This window comes from Barbus barbus (genome assembly GCF_936440315.1).
Source record: "Barbus barbus genome assembly, chromosome: 43".
In the NCBI taxonomy this organism is placed as follows: Eukaryota; Metazoa; Chordata; class Actinopteri; order Cypriniformes; family Cyprinidae; genus Barbus; species Barbus barbus.
In genome coordinates, this window is record NC_136721.1 from 22,714,214 (window position 1) to 22,730,583 (window position 16,370).

Consider the following 16,370-nt stretch of genomic DNA (forward strand, 5'->3'; position numbering starts at 1 on the left):
GATATGAAATGTTACTTTTTATTAAATATGAGATGTGCAATACATTAAAACCAAGATAAATCCGTTTGTTCAACGGATGTCCTTTATTTTTTCAGCATGAAAATGTCAAATGTTTCAATTTGTCCATTGTGGTACAATGTTGCCTTGAGTCCACAAACTTAAAAAAAAAAAAAATACATTTAAAAAATAATGAAAATATTTATTGATATTTTTAGACTGTCCAACTTTAAGCAGGAAAAACATAACAAATAATTCTTCCCTCATTGATATCATATTGCATACCGTAGAGGGTTAAAGCATCTTTTTATGTTCTGCAGAAGAAAATTAGTCATACTTATTATTAATATTAGTTTTTGTGGTCTTTTCACACATATATAGCCTATGTGATATTGTTACAATGAACTGTCCTCTAAAGCAGGGCTGGGCAACTTAGGTCCTGGAGGGCCACTGTCCTACAGAATTTGTCTCCATCAAACACAATGGCCCTCCAGGACCGAAGCTGCCCAGCCCTGCTCTGAAGGATTACAATAGGAGCAGTTTCTTAAAATCACCTGTACCCACACACACTGGTTGGGACATTAAAACATCCTGTTTCTCCAGAACCAAAGTTTTCCTTTTCTCTGAAATCATAAATTCCATGCAAACAGTGAAACAGGTTTCTGTTGCATAAGCTCATAAATATTTTATAAGGTCTGTATCTCATCTGCCAACCACACTCTCAGAAAAAAAAAAAAAAAATTGTACCTTTAGGAGTACAACAGCTTGTTACTGGGGCAGCACCCTCAAAATGAGGGTACCTTATTTGTACCTTATTTACTAATGTAAGATTCAGAGTAGTAGTACCTTAAGGGTACATTTATCCAGAATAATTACAAAATAAATGTAACTGTAATCAGTTACAGGTGCTAAGAAAAAGTGTGTAATTAAATTACAGTTAGGAAGACTGAGTACAGTAGAGACACTTTCAGCTTTTTTCATCACTACACAAAAACTAGATGCTGAAAAGTGATTTTTCACATTATATTTCTTTTGCTTGTGTACTAAAATATCATAAATCGATAATAACCATAAGTGTCAGACCTATGTCCTGTCTTGTCTTGTGGGGTTCTGTCTTGTGCTCTCTTTAATCTAGTTTCACCTCTTGTATGCCCATATTTGGTTTGGTTCCTGTTCCTGTCTTTGTTTCGTTATCAGTTAATTATGTCCCAGCTGTGTTTGTTTAATGTTCTAGTTTAGTGTGTTTATAAGCCCTTTGTTTCTTGTGAGTCTCTGCCTGTCTTGTGTTACTCTTTTTGGATTTCATTAAATTTTGAAGGTTATTTTGAAGGTTACCTCTCGTCTCCTAGCTTCCCTTGTGTTGTATTGTGACAATAAGTAGTTTATATTTTCCACAATTAGCTCATAAACATGAGGTGCATTTTTGTCTCAACTGTACCCATATGGTGTCCAGTTGAAACCGTAGCATGGTACAGTTGAGACACCCATTCTTAATGCTCTAAAGCTGGCTAACCATTTATTGCAAATGTAATAAATTACAAAATTACAGTTTTAAATAATTACAGTTTAAAAAATAAATTTATTTATTTGCTTTAATTCAGATTCAGTTAAACAAAATGGGAACAAATATTTAACTCTAGAAAATGTATGGCAAACAGTACAGATGTAAACATAACAGTAAAAATAACAATATACAGTGGTGTGAAAAAAGTGTTGGCCCTCTTCCTGATTTTTTTTTTTTGCATGTTTGTCACACTTTAATGTCTCAGATCATCAAACAAATTTAAATATTAATCAAAGATAACATAAACACAACATGCAGTTTTTAAATTAAGGGTTTTTTTATGAAGGGAAAACAAAATCCAAACCCACATGGCCCTGTGTGAAAAAGTGAACCTTCCCAGGAGTGGCCGGCCGACCAAAATTACCCCAAGAGCGCAGCGACGACTCATCCAAGAGGTCACAAAATACCCCACAACAACATCTAAAGAACTGCAGGCCTCACTTGCCTCAGTTAAGGTCAGTGTTCATGACTCCACCATAAGAAAGAGACTGGGCAAAAATGGCCTGCATGGCAGAGTTTCAAGACGAAAACCGCTGCTGAGCAAAAAGAACATAAAGACTTGTCTCAGTTTTGCCAGAAAACATCTTGATGATCCCCAAGACTTTTGGGAAAGTACTCTGTGGACTGACGGGACAAAAGTTGAACTTTTTGGAAGGTGTGTGTCCCATTACATCTGGCGTAAAAGTAACACAGCATTTCAGAAAAAGAACATCATACCAGCAGTAAAATATGGTGGTGGTAGTGTGATGGTCTGGGGCTGTTTTGCTGCTTCAGGACCTGGAAGACTTGCTGTGATAAATGGAAACATGAATTCAGCTGTCTACCAAAAAATCCTGAAGGACAATGTCCGGCTATCTGTTCGTGACCTCAAGCTGAAGCGAACTTGGGTTCTGCAGCAGGACAATGATCCAAAACACACCAGCAAATCCACCTCTGAATGGCTGAAGAAAAACAAAATGAAGACTTTGGAGTGGCCTAGTCAAAGTCCTGACCTGAATCCTATTGAGATGCTGTGGCATGACCTTAAAAAGTCGGTTCATGCTCGAAAACCCTCCAATGTGACTGAATTACAACAATTCTGCCAAGATGAGTGGGCCAAAATTCCTCCACAGCGCTGTAACAGACTCATTGCAAGTTATCACAAACACTTGATTGCAGTTGTTGCTGCTAAGGGCGGCCCAACCAGTTATTAGGTTTAGGGGGCAAGCACTTTTTCACACAGGGCCATGTGGGTTTGGATTTAGTTTTCCCTTCATAATAAAAACCTTCATTCAAAAACTGCATGTTGTGTTTACTTGTGTCATCTTTGATTAATATTTAAATTTGTTTGATGATCTGAAACATTAAAGTGTGACAAACATGCAAAAAAATAAAAAATCAGGAAGGGGGCCAACACTTTTTCACACCACTATACATACCTGTACACTGTCCTCCAAAAGTTTGGAAACACCCCTGGCAAAGTGTGGTTTTGGACGATATCAGCATAAATCCTTATCATTTTTTGGTGCAAATACATTAAAGTAACTTGACATTATCATTGAAGACCAGATTTTCGATCATTCTGTATGATTTAATTGATTTCTTTCCCAAATTTCTCTGACTACTCTAAAATATATGAGACACACGGCCCTATGATTCGGTCTGGTTCGTAGAATCCAGTCATAAGAACGGAACTCCTACGCAGAATGTCACGGAATGCAACATACTGATTTGCAACATACTTAAACAGCTGATTTGTCCTGCTTTTTTAATAGGGTAATGTACCTATTAAGCTCACGTACCCATGAAGTCAAGTCAAGTCAAGTCAAGTCACCTTTATTTATATAGCGCTTTTTACAATGCAAATTGTGTCAAAGCACTGCACAATATCAAAAAGGAAAATAATGTGTCTATAAGTTTAGATAGTGTCTTTGCAATCAGGTCGAGCTGTATAAAAACTTTCACCAAAAGAGGAGCCCCTTAAATGTGCGGTTTTAGATGTTTAACCTTTTATTTTGGGTACGTTTCACTACTTATTGTAAAATGAAGAGATTAATGTTCAGACTTTTGCATATTATAACCTGAAACTTGGATGTAAGAAATAATTGCATTAGATCCAAAAAATAGTTTTATGTAAAGATGGCTTGTACTTTTACATCCATATTATTATAAAATGACAGTTTATTGCTGGTCTGTGGTTTTACAGTGATGTAATTTTTAAAGATTTCGTTTTATTTTAAGGTGAGCTTAAAGGGTACACTGCTATGAAAATCACACAGCTTCAGTGTGACGTCAATAAGAAAAAGTATAATTTCATAGATATTGTTAATAATAGTTGTTCATTTTAAAATATGTATGAACTTAATACATGACCAAAGGCTACTTATTTAGCAAAATCCTGTCATTCCAGCTCTTCCACATTGAACGTCTATGTAAATACTGTATAAACAGACTTTAAATATTAACTGATGGATGTCACTTTAAGTTAATTGATTTTCTATGGAATCAGTCGACTCAAATCTGCAGACTGGCTCTTATAGTTGGAAACTAGCATCAACTTCTCCAGACTGTAAATCTGTGGAAAATCGGGGCAATTTTTAATAGTGTATTCCAGGCTTAAGAGACTTTAGACAAGTTAACAACCATTTAAAACGAGGTTTCACAATGAGGCTAGGTTCTGTGTTCTTCCCCATGAATGAAATGTTTATTGGTTTGTTTTATTTGATTTTTGAATGTGTTACTTAGCTGAACGTGGACTAGTATAGATGTTGCAATGTGCTTAGATGACACTTCATTATGAATATAACTGATCAAACTGAATGCCTTGTTGCTTGATTTTAGTGTTCTGTAATAATCTTTTGAATTTATTTATGTATATCTTAATTAAAATGCATTTGTCATTTAAAATAAAATTGAATATTTTTGTACTGAAACCAATATCTTGTGTATTAAAAATGTCTCAATGTAGATTTTGGTGAGCTTAATAGGTACATTTACCCTATTATTCTTATTATAAAAATGCAGTGTTTCCTGTAATTATGCAAAGATTTGGTTTCAAAAACAGTATCGGTAAACTAACTGTTTCTTATTATTTTAAATCTGCATTGAACTTCAGATCAATCTCAAAGTAAAAGGTGGTACTAAAGTCTGATTTTGTGGTGGATGTGTTCAAATTCAATGAAAGTCTGACAGTAATCAGTGTTGAGCACTACAGTAAGTTTAACCCTGCATGGTGTAAATGTTTGAAAATGAGTAACAGTTGAAAAGTAATTTAGAAAAGTAACCAAAAAGTAATCAGTTACATTAAAAGTAACTGAAAAAGTTACACTACTATTATATTTTAAATAGGGTAAATTGTAATCTGTAAGCTATTACATTTTCAAAGTAACCTTCCCGACACTGCATTTTACTACTCTAGGTACTAACATACATCTTAGGGTAAGGTACAAAGGTTTCCCTTTGAGGGTAGCCTACTGCCCCAGTTACAAGCTGTTGAAGGTACAATGTTTGTTGTCGTTGTTGTTGTTATAAAATGTATTTTATATGTGATAATCAGTTGTATAATTCTGCAACGTTTAAAAATATATATATATTAAGTTAGGCTTTTAATGATTTTTTTAAAAGACTGTATTTATTTGATCAAATATAAAGAAAAAAGACAGTAATAATGTGAAATATTATTGCAATTTCTAATATTGCTTTCCCTTTTTAAAATACTTTAAAATATAATTTATTTCCACAATGCAGCAAAGAATTTTCATCAGACATTACTCCAGTCTTCAGTTTCACATGACCTCATAAATCATTCTAATATGGTGATTTATTATCTTTGAAACTGTTGTGCTACTTCTTTTTTTTTTTTAACCTGTGATGCTTTTTTCTTTGATTCTTTGATGAATAAAAAGTAAAATAAATAAATGAAAAAGAACAGCATTTATTCAAAATAGTAGACTTTTCTAACAATATAAGTCTTTACAATAAATTGTACCCATTTAATAGAAAAAGCATTCATTTAAAAAAAAAAATTAAGTTCTGACCCCAAAATATTGTATATTGTGACACAGAATATCTATTTTTAATAAACACTGTTCTTTTAAACTTTTTATTCTTTTTTTACTTTTTAAAACTTTTTAATTTAATCCTGAAAAACATATCACAAGGTCCCAAAAAATGTTAAGCAACACAACTGTTTCCAATACTGATTATAAATCAGCATATTAGAATGATTTCTGAAGGAACATGTGACACTGACACTGGAGTAATGATGTTGAAAATTCAGCTTTGCTTCACATGAATAAATTATATTTCAAAGTATATTACAATAGAAATTAATGTTTTCTGTATTTTTGATCAGCATAAGAAACTTCTTTGAAAAACATAAAAACGTGTGTGTGTACGTGTGTGTGTGCGTGTGCGTGCGCGTGCGCGTGCGTATATTCCACCACAGAGTTTTATTGAACTTCCAAACATATAACGTGGAGCTTGGGGAAAACCGAACACATATGACGATCAATACCGGACACAGGGGCAGGGAAACACAGGGCTTATAAACATGGACAAATCAACAAGGAAGAACAGAAACAGGTGCGGGGCAATTACACACAGGGCTAGGGACTAATTAACTAATGAGCAGGGAACGAGGACAGGAACAGAAAGGCCAAATATGGACACGAGAGGCGGGGGAACACGACACAGACTGACATTACGCCATACACCATCCTAAGGGGAGGTGGGGTGAGCGCTCTGGAGGCCTCTGGGGATCGGGGGGCAGGGCTACCGTTCCGGGAGCCATGGCCGGACAGGAGACTCGGGAGGCCAGGGTGGGTCCGGGGACTCGGGAGGCCAGGGCCCTATTATTTTGGACCGCCCCAGGGGTTCTGTGGCCTTGGCCCTTGGCCTGGCCACACAGGCTGTGACCCTCTTACATTTTTTACAGTGTACTTAAATCTCATTTTAAGTATATGTCTGAGAAGTACATAAAGCCCATTTCTAAGTACATAGAAAGCAGACTAAAATTATAATTTCTGTAACAATCTGAGTGAAAGCTAATTAAATAGTCCAAATCTAATCTGTGATTTTTGTTGCCAGGATAATTAGTAGCAGTTCTGTGAATTTCAGTCAATTCAATTTATCATATTGATCTTACCAATTTCAAATAAAATCAAATCACTTTTACTGTCACATCACCACAGCACATGTGCCTTGGTGAGTGAAATTCTTGAAAGCGTGCTCCAGACAGTGCCATTACATACTTACAGACTCATACAGATGACAATGTGTAATATACACATACATATACTCAGTACACACAGTGTACTATTAGACATACTTACAGTTATCAATACACATTATACACCGTATGTACACATTCTACGTTGTTTACACATACTGTAAATACACACAATAATATGCGAGGATGCAGCAGATTATACATAAGATGGATACGCAAATGTCATGGATGTGCATTGGATGGTATCCAGTGGTAGCAAAAAGATTGTTGTGTAGTGTGTACTGGTAGTCCAGTTTGAACTGTATTGGAATTAAAGTGCAGTGCGTGGCATACCGTAAGGTGGGAGTATGCTGTAGGGTGTATTAGTTCTGACTATTCATTAGCCTGATAGCCTGAGGAAAAAAGCTATCCCTCAGTCGGCTAGTGCGGGATCGGATGCTGAGGAGATGTCTTCCTGAGGGCAGCAGAGAGAGCAGTCTGTGGGACGGGTGGCTGGAGTCATTGATGATCCTCTGGGCTTTCCTTATACACCGCCTGGTGTAGATGTCCTGGAGGGAGGGAAGCTCACCTCCAACAATGTGACGGGCAGTTCACACGACCCTTTGCAGAGCTTTGCGGTTGCCAGCAGTGCTGTTTCCAAACCAGGCGGTGTTGCAGCCGGTCAGGATGCTCTCCACAGTGCAGGTGTAGAATGTTCTGAGGATGCTGGGGCTCATTCCAAACTTCCTCAGCCGTCTCAGGAAGAAGAGGCATTGATGTCTCTTCTTCAGCACTGCATTTGTGTGAGCGGACCATGTGAGATCCTCAGTGATGTGAACGCCAAGGAACTTAAAGCTGTTTACCCGCTCCACAGGTGTCATGTCGATTGTGATGGGTGTGTGTTCTCTGCTCTGTCTCCTGAAATCCACCACCAGCTCCTTGGTCTTGTCGATGTTGAGTGAGAGGTGGTTCTCTTGACACCATTTAGTCAGGGTTCTCACCTCCTCTCTGTAGGCCGTCTCATCGTTGTCAGTGATCAGGCCTATCACCGTTGTGTCGTCAGCAAATTTGACGATGACGTTGGAGCTGTGTGTGGCTGTGCAGTCATGTGTGTACAGGGAGTACAGGAGTGGGCTGAGGATGCAGCCCTGAGGAGCATCAGTGTTGAGGGTCAGCGGGGATGAAGTGTTGTTGCCCATTCTGACCACCTGACATCCGCCTGTCAGGAAGTCCAGGATCCAGCTGCACAGAGATCCGTTTAGTCCCAGAGTCTGGAGCTTCTCAACTAGTGTGGCAGGCACTATGGTATTAAATGCTAAGCTGTAGTCCACAAACAGCATTCTCACATAGGTGTTCTTATTTTAAAGGTGGGAGAGAGCAGTGTGCAGGGTGAAGGCAATAACATCGTCTGTGGAACGGTTGCTGCGATATGCAAATTGTAGCGGATCCAGTGAGACAGGCAGCACAGAGCAGATGTAGATTCTGATGAGTTTCTCCAAGCACTTGCTAAAGATGGGTGTCAGAGCAACGGGCCTCCAGTCATTCAAGCATGTGATTTTATTTTTCTTTGGTATGGGCACAATGGTGGATTTTTTGAAGCATGAGGGAACCACAGACAGAGAGAGGGAGAGGTTAAAAATGTCTGTGAAAACCCCAGCTAGTTGGAATGCGGTGTTGCGGTGTTGTGAGCCTTGAAACGAGCATAAAAATGATTAAGCTCATCCGGTAGAGAGGCGGCAATGTTCACAGTAGCTGGATTATTCCCTTTGAAATCTGACAAGGATGCCGACTCTCTTCCCCTTTTACGGCGGCGAACTCAAAGTCCGGTTTACGTTGTGCGACGAAGGAACCAATGTTTAAAATCATGTGTCTATCGTAGACAGTTATACTAACAACATCCAACACGCAAAACAACAAAATAATAAATAAAAACATAAGACAGAGTCAGTGAGCGAGAGACATCTGTTATTTGTATTTGTACCTAGCATTGCAAACACAATTGTCTTTGCACCTGTTTCAACGCTCATTTTATTAGTTTCAGAGAAAATGAGAGTCTTTATGAGGAAATAACAGGTCAGTCGCATAGACAAGCCTTTAAGTCAACTTTATTATGTTTACTCAAGTTACATTTGGCGGTATGGCTCTGTTCCAAGTTCCCTGTTCTTTTCATGGCCAAGACAGGGAAACAGCAGCCGCTTCAGGGGCGACCCTCATTATAATAAGAATAGGAGAGTAGCACAAAAAACCCAGAACAGAGCATGCAACAATGACAACAGAATGACATTAAGTTAAACACAAGTTAAAGGAGGAGGTGGGTTGCAAGCAGACAGAAGCTGTGTTTAAGTAAGGCGCCCTGTTTGAGATTTGCCAGTTGAGAGCTTAGGAGTCGGATCAGCTGATAGGGGCCAGGTTTGAATTTCTCCAATCGGCCAATAGTGGGGCTTGACTATGCCTGAACTAACGCAGAATGCTTGATTTTAAAGTCAATAACATAATAAAACAAAGGCCGCTTGAAACAGGAACTTAAGCTTGCAAGTTTGATAAATAAATCAAAATTTTTAAGGAATGAATTTAAGCTCACCTGTTAACAATTAATAAGAAAACACATAATTTGTCACAAAAAAAAAAAGTAGTTTTCAATGATTTTGGTATAGGCTACCTTAACCACAAAATTCTAAACCAGTAACATCACATTCATTTACGTTTTAGATTTGAACACATAAGCTTTCAGCAGATGGTGACAGTGCTTTTCTGATCCACCAGCTAGACCAGCATTAAACTATACTAACCTCCAAAAACAGGAAACTGATAGGTCAAGGCTGCTTTAATTCAGCAAGGTATGAAGGGCTTGACAAAAGAGATTTAACTGTATGTTTATAAAAATTTTGGACTGGACAAACTTTAGTTTAACTGTCTTTGAAAGCTATTATATTCCTACAAAGAACAATCATACAATTAAAGACAGAAAGATTAATCGCTTTTTGTATTCCCCAATTGTAAGTCGCTTTGGATAAAAGCATCTGCCAAATGACTAAATGTAAATGTTATCAGAAAAGTTTAAATGATGTCTACTGACTGAATTTTTAGTGATATGAATTCCTAAATATTTTACACTTTTTTGTAACTGGGATACCTCCTAAGAATATATCATCCATATCATGAACTGACATAATTTCACATTCGAAGTATTAAGTTTTAGACCTGAGGCACATGAAGGTTGTTCAACAAATTCCACAGCTTTTGGTAACTGATTTTTGTCATCCGCGAGCTGCACAATTTTGATCTCCTTGTCAAATACTAAAATTCCTTTCAGATTTTCAGCTTGTTTAATTCTGTGGCTAAAAGAAATAAAAATGGGGAGATTGGACAGCCCTGTCTGACTCCACGATATAAGTTAAACCTCTTAGAAGTGTCAAAGTTCACAATCACTGAGCTGTTAATACCTCTATAAAACATAGTTACAGTCTCTATAAATGCTTTACCAAATCCAAATAATACAAATAAAGTAAGAAAAAGAAATGTTCTATAGAGTCGAAAGCTTTATGAAAGTCAAGAAAGAGCATGAGACCATCTGAATAAAGTAGATCTGAATAATCCAGCAAGTCCGGTACTAATCTTATATTGTTAGAAATTGTTAGACGGCCTTTCATGAAACCAGATTGAGATTCTGAAATAATATTGTCTAAACCATAGCTTAATCTTTTAGCATATACAGAGGCTAATATTTTATCATCTAAGACTGTGCTTGTTGGAAGGAGGGGCTTTGTAGAAAACATTCTGTCATTTGAAAAAAAAAATCTAATTTGTTTGAGAGAGGTAGGGCATAGAGGAATACAATAATGTACAGTATTTGAAAAATAATGTTTTTTGAACATTAAAGCATGTCAGCATATTCTTTAAAGCATTCAATAAAGCATGTCAACATATTCTGTTACACCAAATAATGATCTTTAAAAATAGCATCATATGTCCTCTTTAATATGCAGCCTGGGCAGTGATGTTGACTCCGTAATACATAATAACGCTTCCTTACATCCATTCCCTGTTTTCTTCTCACATCAAAATTCTCTGACCTATTTGTTTAAAACTCTTCCGGACCGTGTTTGCTTCATAATATAAACTTTATCACTGGATAGAAGTTTCATATTTTAGCCGGAAGCAATGGTTTGAAATGAAAAACATCCTGATGGATTTGTTTCTTACAAACACGCAGATTATTGCTTTAAGTAAACAATGAATCCATTTTAGTTCTGCACAGGCCCCTCCCACGATAGTTGATTGACACGACCGTCTTACCTTAGACCTGCCCTGAGTGAGCTAAGAGCTGTCCACCATTGAGTCGACTCCGGTGCAGGGGAAGACAAGAATGTCTCCGATTAAGCAATTGAGGTGTTTTGTTGTTGGATGTAATAATGAACATAGCAGTCGTCATTTACTCCTGACATCTGGGCTGCTGAAGACGCAGAGGATTGACGTTACTTTTGTTTTGAAGTGAATGCGCCGATCCCCGATCTACATAAATGCGTCTATCTTCGCATGAATCATTCATGATTCATCTACAGAAGAAGTGAGTAAAAGGGTTTTTATGAATCTTTACAAATTGCCTTTCCTAATAATGTGCTAGTTAGCCAGTTTCGCACTGCTCGTCACCCCATGGAAGAGAGGGGCGGGGTCAGCAGAGCTCATTAGCATTTAAAGCAACATGGACTAAAACGGCTTGCTGAAAACAGAGCTGATTTTGACAGGGTAAAGAAGGTGTTGTTTTACACTACCATTGAGAAATTTTAGCCAAAGTATGTTATAGACCAGGGGTGGTGAACGTCTGTCCTGGAGAGCCATAGCCCTGCAGAGTTTTGCTTCAACCCTAATCAAACACACCTGAACAAGATAATCAAGGTCTGAACGGTTGCTAGGAAGCTACAGGCAGGTGAGTTTTAATTAGGGTTGGAGCTGAACTCTGCAGGGCTGTGGCTCTCCAGGACCGGAGTTCGCCATCCCTGTTATAGACTTTTCATTAAGACCCTAAAGAATGATATCAACTTGTGGAAAATGGGCATACGATGACTCCTTAAAAAAAAAAAAAAAAAAACACACACACACACACACACACACACACATTGTTTTAGTAATACAGTCTTGGTTTTATTTTTGTATGAATTATTTTCATATTTTATTTTCATATTAAGAGTCATGGTGTCCTCTACATAGGACATATCATAATCACCATTTGTTTCTTATGCTCCAAACAATGCAATGTTGTAAAAACAAAGACATTTTCTAAACTTTTTTTCTGTGGTTCTCAGGAGAATATCATTGTATTTTGTATTGTAAGTTAATATGGGCTACCAGAAAAAATACAAACAATGTACATGAACCTAGCCCCTAAAAGAGCTTGCTAATATATTTCCTTTTGAACAGGCAACATTCTACTACAAGAAAGAACGATATGCAGGTTAGGAACAATATATCAATATAATGTATATACTGTATATCAATATAGCAATATATGAACTATATATATCCCTTTACACACAAACTGATGCTCAAATTTTATAACCAACATCACATTAGTTTGTTTTAGATTAGGACATGTTTACATTATAAACTTTTGATTTCAGTTTACATATGGATGTTTAAGATGTGGGAAGGTTACTGGAAAAACCAAGTCAATATTAGCTTTTCACTTAAATATATTGTATTGTTGCAACTAGACAGGGCCATCCACTGAACGCACTGTAATTCAGTCTCTCTCAGACTCGGAATTTCATTCCAAAAATTCAATATGCCGCTACCCTGAGGTAGGAGGGAAGCCCAGACCTCATCTATTGGAAAACCTTAGACGATTGGAAGCTGTTAACAGCAAAGATAGGATCAATCCCTATTAACACTCGTGGTTTTACATTAATATAAACATTAAGCAGACACAGGAATATATGAGTGGTCAGGCGTTCACATGCGTTTGCCCATAGTGTATTAAGAGCTAATGTATACAGATAGCAGGGTATAATTGTATTGAAATAAATAATTGAACATGACTGATAGAAGCCTACTGGTTATGGTAAAAGTTTGTTCATTTAAATTCATAGCAGCTTTACCCTATGTTCGGGTAATATCAATAATGATACAAATTTGTCATCAAAGAATACAAAAAAATATTGTTTCATTGTGTCCTGTTGGATTTTCCTCATGTTTTTTAGCATGTGAAAGAAATGGAAATAGAGCACAGTGACAAAAAGTCAAAGATTGCATGCAGCGCCCTCCTGAGGCCTTGAGTTGCACTTACATATTTATCACCTTTACTCTCTTCACCTGTAGAGGGGGCACAAACATAAATTACAGGGTGTTTATTATTTATTTATTTATTTGCAATCACTAGGACCCATCTCTCAATACTTAGGTCACTTTTTCAAAACTCTTCACACAGAGAGCACACCAGCGGTCTCTGTGGGCTAAACTGTAGATCATTTCCCTTTGCTGTGGTGGCACAACATACATTCAATGACTACTTCTTTCAAAGTAAATCAGTTCTTTTCAAAGCCTAGTTCAAATTTAAAACCTAACATAATATAAAACTGAATAAGATAGCAATCTGTGATTTTTAGTAATACCATATTGAAATATATATACTGAATCTAAAAAAAAGAAATAATATTAAAACAATTACATCTAGCTGAATACCTGCACAGGTGTTATTCTCTCGATTTCAATTTCATCTATACAAAAGGGGACGACTGAGGAATAATGTTGTACTGTAAAAAAACTTGCAACATACTGCAGTGAATTCTAACAGCAGAGAGCTGTCAGTCTTGTTTTGTAAAGAAAACATTGTGTTTTTTAGGTCAGTTAGGAGGGAGAGTGTGTTTGACGTTTGTTAATGAAGAATTAGTTGATTTGAGACAACAAAGTTTTAGCAGGTTTTTTTTGTGCATTTTTGATGGGAAGTTAACTGCTCTGCTGAGCTGAGTGTTGGTTAGGCGAACTGTAAGAACAGTTTTGAAAAAGTGACCTCAGTATGAGAAATGTGTCCTAGGGATTGTAGCTCGTGTCAAACTTCAGTCATTTCATGCGATGGTCTTGTGAAAAGTTTTTCAATGCATAGTGATAAGGAGGTATTTAAGGATGTGTTGTTGTGTTTTTGTTGCTATATCGTGTTTTCTAAGAAAAAAATATATCATAAAGCCAAATATCAAATAGTTTTATTGTTACAGTTTGCCATATAAAAGAGAGTTCAGAATAACGGAAGAGAAGCATCAGTGTGTGTCGTGTGTCATAGTGAAAATGTGTTTATGGTGTTAGTGGTTGTGTGGTATCGCTGTGTAGGAGAAATAATCACGATTCCTCTTACACAGTGGCATGAGTGGTCTTCTGGAAAAAAAACAAAAAAAAACTTTTTGGTTTCATTTTTATTTATTTTTTTCTTGTAGTCCAGTGCATTTTATGTTCCATTTCCGCTTGCTGTTTCTAATTAAAGACATATGGAACAGCATTTACTTTATAATAAACATGCAAAATGTGAAGTATATTTTGATGACATTTATGATTATATTTATTAAATATTTTTAAATCAACATTGCTTCAGAAATAACTGTAATATTACAGTAAGCATATTTATCATATCTTTTATTTAGTCTCTTTTCTTTTTTTATTTCACTTCATAGTAAGATTAAATATTTTAACATTAGTGAAATACATCAGATAAAATGAACTAACAATGAAACATACTCATGAAACATTTATTTGTCTAATTTAATGTTAACTTCAACATTTACGTTATTAAAATCAAAAGCTGTATCTGTAAATAATGGACCTGAGCTCACATTAACTATGATCAGTTGTATTTATTTAAGTGACATTAACAAATATTAGTAAATACTGTGACAAATGTGATGCTCATTTATTTAATGCATTATCTAATGTAAACTAATGGGACTTTATTATAATATTTTGTGTTTATTGTAAAGTTTCTGTTACAAATTCCTTTTCTTCTCATTTTTTTGTCTGGATATTTTGGATCATTCCTCAGATCTTCAGTAATTACTACAGGTCACCAATCTTACTTCGGATCATTATTTCAAGTCATTTTCATTTGATTCGGCTCAAGGGAGGCAGTAGAGATGCTGCTTCTGCTCTCTGACAATATTATCCGTACAATGTTTGTCACTCGTTTGATTCTCAGGACACATACTTCCGTTATATCTGCCATATTTGGTCTATGTGTGTGAAGTGTGTGTGTCCATTGTATGTGTGACTTTGTGCCTGTGGTTGTTTGGGTTTATCCCTTAGTACGAAAATAAACCTGCTTTTCTTGTAAGCAGTCTTGTTATGGTTTATAGTTATATTATCTCTAAGCATTTCAATACTTTGGTTAACCATGCTATAGTTGAACAGCCAAAAGCACATTTTCATGATTGACAAGCTTTATTTATTTATTGAAGAATAGAAACGTGTGACATTCAGTTTCTTCTGCAGCTGTAGAATCTGAAGTGCTGCAGGACTCACTGAAACAGGAAGTAGAAGAGCAGAGGAGACAACAGCAGGAGGAAGCTTCCCTTATACACGCCATCTAATCAACAGAATAAAGAAATTACTGTTATTTAATGGCACTACTAATAATAATAGTAATTAAACATTGACGCTCAATCAATCAATTTTAATCAATTTAGAAAACAGCCCATACTTGTCTAATTTATAAGCGTTTGCTTGTCATGCTGCTCTTTACACTACTAAAATTGAATATTTAGCTTTTTTGAACAATGATGTGTTTATATTACTGTAATAGTTGTTGTGAGAGGAAAAACACATGCATGCAAATTAGCATATGATCCTTTAAGCACAATACCTGCTGCATTGCAGAGGTCAGTGTCACAGCAGTGGGTGGTTATTGTCCCTCCAGTCGGGAGCTGTTTAGTCCCAGGTTCACATCTAAGTGCACACTGTTTAGTTGTGAGAGATAACTTAGTGGAAGCTGCAAATTAAAACAAACAAAAAACATAAACTTCCATATACAGTAATATGATACCAATTCCAGTAAATATTCCTCTTGTAATAACAAATAATTGTAATTATGTGATGAGATTAACAAATACAGTACACGTCATGTTATCACTTTCATTAAACTATAACTGTACATTTCCACATCTTACTGGACTTACCAGTGGATTGATCTATTGTTTGGCTTTGACACTTGGAAAATCCATATCCACATGTCAGCACTTTTGCTTCACAGGAACCCTCCTGAGCAGATGAACACGTGTAACACTTCAGAGAGTATCCTTAAAGACAGAGACAGACATTTAGTGACCTCCCTTTGTGCACCAAATAATATATAATTAAATACTTGCTGTTTTTTGTACCTCCAGTGAGGAAAACGAACAGAAGAACAACAGAGACACGCAGATCCATCATGTGTCAGGAACAATAACTATGTTTTTCAGGAATGAAATAACTATGTTTTCGTTCCTTTTATGTCTGTTCAGAAAGGGGTGGGTTTACTGAAGAGCCTTTGGGAGGTCCTACACAAAACAATGACTGTTACAAATCGAAAGGAATTTGTAACAAACATCAGCAAATCAGCAGCAAAACACTTATTTTCAGCACTGGAGGTGGGATAAATAAGTGTTT

At 36.4% G+C, this 16,370-nt stretch overlaps 1 protein-coding gene across 1 annotated transcript; it reads right to left on the reverse strand.

Moving 5' to 3' along the window:
• Positions 1-14,169: 14,169 nt before the first annotated feature.
• LOC306861982 (lymphocyte antigen 6B-like) lies at positions 14,170-16,187 on the reverse strand. The gene is made up of 4 exons (XM_079404541.1): positions 16,103-16,187; positions 15,902-16,021; positions 15,589-15,714; positions 14,170-15,312 (listed from the first exon to the last, which is right to left on the reverse strand). The coding sequence occupies exons 1-4, from the start codon at positions 16,152-16,154 to the stop codon at positions 15,245-15,247; spliced, it is 366 nt and encodes a 121-aa protein (XP_079260667.1). The 5' UTR covers positions 16,155-16,187; the 3' UTR covers positions 14,170-15,244.
• Positions 16,188-16,370: the final 183 nt, after the last annotated feature.